Source organism: Lactuca virosa, chromosome 8, assembly GCF_052849685.1.
Source record: "Lactuca virosa cultivar CGN04683 chromosome 8, Lactuca_virosa_CGN04683_v6, whole genome shotgun sequence".
Taxonomy (NCBI): Eukaryota; Viridiplantae; Streptophyta; class Magnoliopsida; order Asterales; family Asteraceae; genus Lactuca; species Lactuca virosa.
Window position 1 is genome coordinate 325221269 of NC_136433.1, and position 2154 is coordinate 325223422.

Below are 2154 nucleotides of genomic sequence, written 5' to 3' on the forward strand. Positions count from 1 at the left end.
TGCAGTTTCAAGTTTCAACACAATATGCGAATTATCCACATGTATATTCAGTAGATTTTACACATACAATTTTCAACACGATGACATTCTCTGATTTTATACATACAATTTTACATATATGATATATTTCACTGATCAGTTTCTTACATCAATGTTACATGGATATCAAGATGTTATTCCACTGATCAGTTTCATACAATTTTACATATATTCCACTATTCATTTATGTTTGTCAGTTTGTGTACTCATGTGATGTAATCTGTTAAGATTTAGGAAATAGGAACTTAAAACATTAAGATGTTATTCTGTTAATGAATAATGGGTAATGAGGAATGACATGTGATTGTGAAACATATTTAATCAATTATGAATTGGCAAATATGGAAGGGAATTCTTCACATGCTTCTATGAATCTATCCACCACCACTCCTACTAATACGAGATCGGATGCCAATACAACTAGTGTAAATGAAAATAAAGATATGGCTTCGGAATGGGGAGTTCAAAAGGATCCATTAAAAAAACAAAATATTTGGTGCACCTTGTGTGACAAGAGAGTATGTGGAGGGATCACAAGGTTAAAAGACCACCTCACTCATATGAGAGGAAATGTAGCTGCTTGCACTAAGGTGACTATGGAGATCACCAAGAAAGTGCTTGAATCAATGAAAGAAAGAGATAAGAAAAAAAGGAAAGAAAAAGAACAAAAAAAATACTTAGATTAACAAGTTGTATAGACCTTTCTGAAAATGAGGACGAGCAAGATGACACCCCACAAGTTACAAAAATAAAGTTTGTAAGTTCTAGTAATGTACGGGGTCCTATTGATGATGTTTATAAGTCAAACCATGGAAAAGGAAAGAAAACTACATTGGATAAGAATAATCCAATTAAAGAGAAGTTGAAGAAGGTAGCTTGGAAAAAGATTGCGGTTTGGGCTTATTCGGTAGGGTTACCTTTCAATGTTGTACGTGATGAGGGTTTCTAAGATTTATTAATTCCATTGAAGAATATGGAAGAGGTAATCAATTAATGTTAAGTTGTTAATTATATAAATGTTTATATTTACTAATTTTGTTAATTATATAAATGTTAGGTATGCCAGCTCCAAGTTATCATAATATGTGGGTGTCATTGTTAAATGACGTGTTAGAAGATATCCACAAGTTTGTGGATTTGTTTCGACCACAATGGAAGAAATTTGGATGTAGCATTATGTCTGATTTTTGCACAGACGGCAAGCAGAGATCTTTGATTAAATTTTTAATCAATTGTCCTACTGGTACAGTTTTTCTAAAGTCGATTGATGCATCAGAGCATATACATAATGCTGAATATATTGTGAAGAAGGTAAATGAGGTGATATCAGAAGTTGGAGAGGAAAACGTTGTGAATGTAATATTTGTCTCTAATTAGTTATTAGTTATTACTTTTATTTTTAAATTTTATATCCATTTTATTAATTAAGTTATTTTTATTTCTTATAGTTTATTACAGACAATGGTTCAAACTACAAAGCTACAAGAAAGATTTTGGAAGAACAACATCCAAAATTATTTTGGAATCCATATGCAGCACACTGTGTGAACCTTATTGTACAAGATATTAGGAAGAAAGAAGCAGCAATCGCGACCGCTTTGACTGAAGCAAGAGCTATTGTGGTTTATAATTATAACCATGGAAGGATTCTTAATATTGTCACAACTAGCAAAATTAGGGTCAAGATTGTGACTCATGTACAAACAATTCCTCTAGGTAACCTTGTTGCATTAAATTATTAAAGTTCAAAATGACAATGATATATGAGTACATATATGCATACTCTTAGCATCAAGTTGTGATAGCCTCTTCTAAGCCCAAGTTTAATCTAATAGCTAAATAAAATCGAATGTTGGACTTGTGCTTAGGAGTTCTCGGCCCAAATAACCCATGACCGAAAACCCATTTTCTTTGGGCCATCTAAAAACCAAAAACCCTTTACAATAGCCCATGAAGGCTGAAAACCCCATAGGGTTTCGGTTTGGGCATGAGACAGAAAAAAAGAGTTGATCAATTTAAGTGACACCTCACCTCTTTACATCCCTTTGCCCATCAAATAACTATTCATGGCAAGCTAATACTCTTCATGCATCCATATAACACACACTAATATCT

The 2154-nt window shown here is 32.7% G+C and overlaps 1 protein-coding gene across 1 annotated transcript; it reads left to right on the forward strand.

Annotated features, from left to right (window-relative positions):
• Window positions 1-380: 380 nt before the first annotated feature.
• On the forward strand, window positions 381-1781 carry LOC145131759 (uncharacterized). Its single transcript, XM_079066413.1, has 5 exons — window positions 381-577; window positions 721-980; window positions 1097-1237; window positions 1289-1395; window positions 1488-1781. The coding sequence occupies exons 1-5, from the start codon at window positions 381-383 to the stop codon at window positions 1779-1781; spliced, it is 999 nt and encodes a 332-aa protein (XP_078922539.1).
• Window positions 1782-2154: the final 373 nt, after the last annotated feature.

Excerpts from the sequence above, each read along its gene's own strand:
- LOC145131759 (XM_079066413.1), top strand. The coding sequence starts at position 381 with ATGGAAGGGAATTCTTCACATGCTTCTATGAATCTATCCACCACCACT. Across the intron at positions 578-720 it reads GTATGTGGAGGGATCACAAG|ATTAACAAGTTGTATAGACC; the intron begins GTTAAAAGACCA and ends AAAAATACTTAG. Across the intron at positions 981-1,096 it reads CAATGTTGTACGTGATGAGG|GTATGCCAGCTCCAAGTTAT; the intron begins GTTTCTAAGATT and ends TATAAATGTTAG.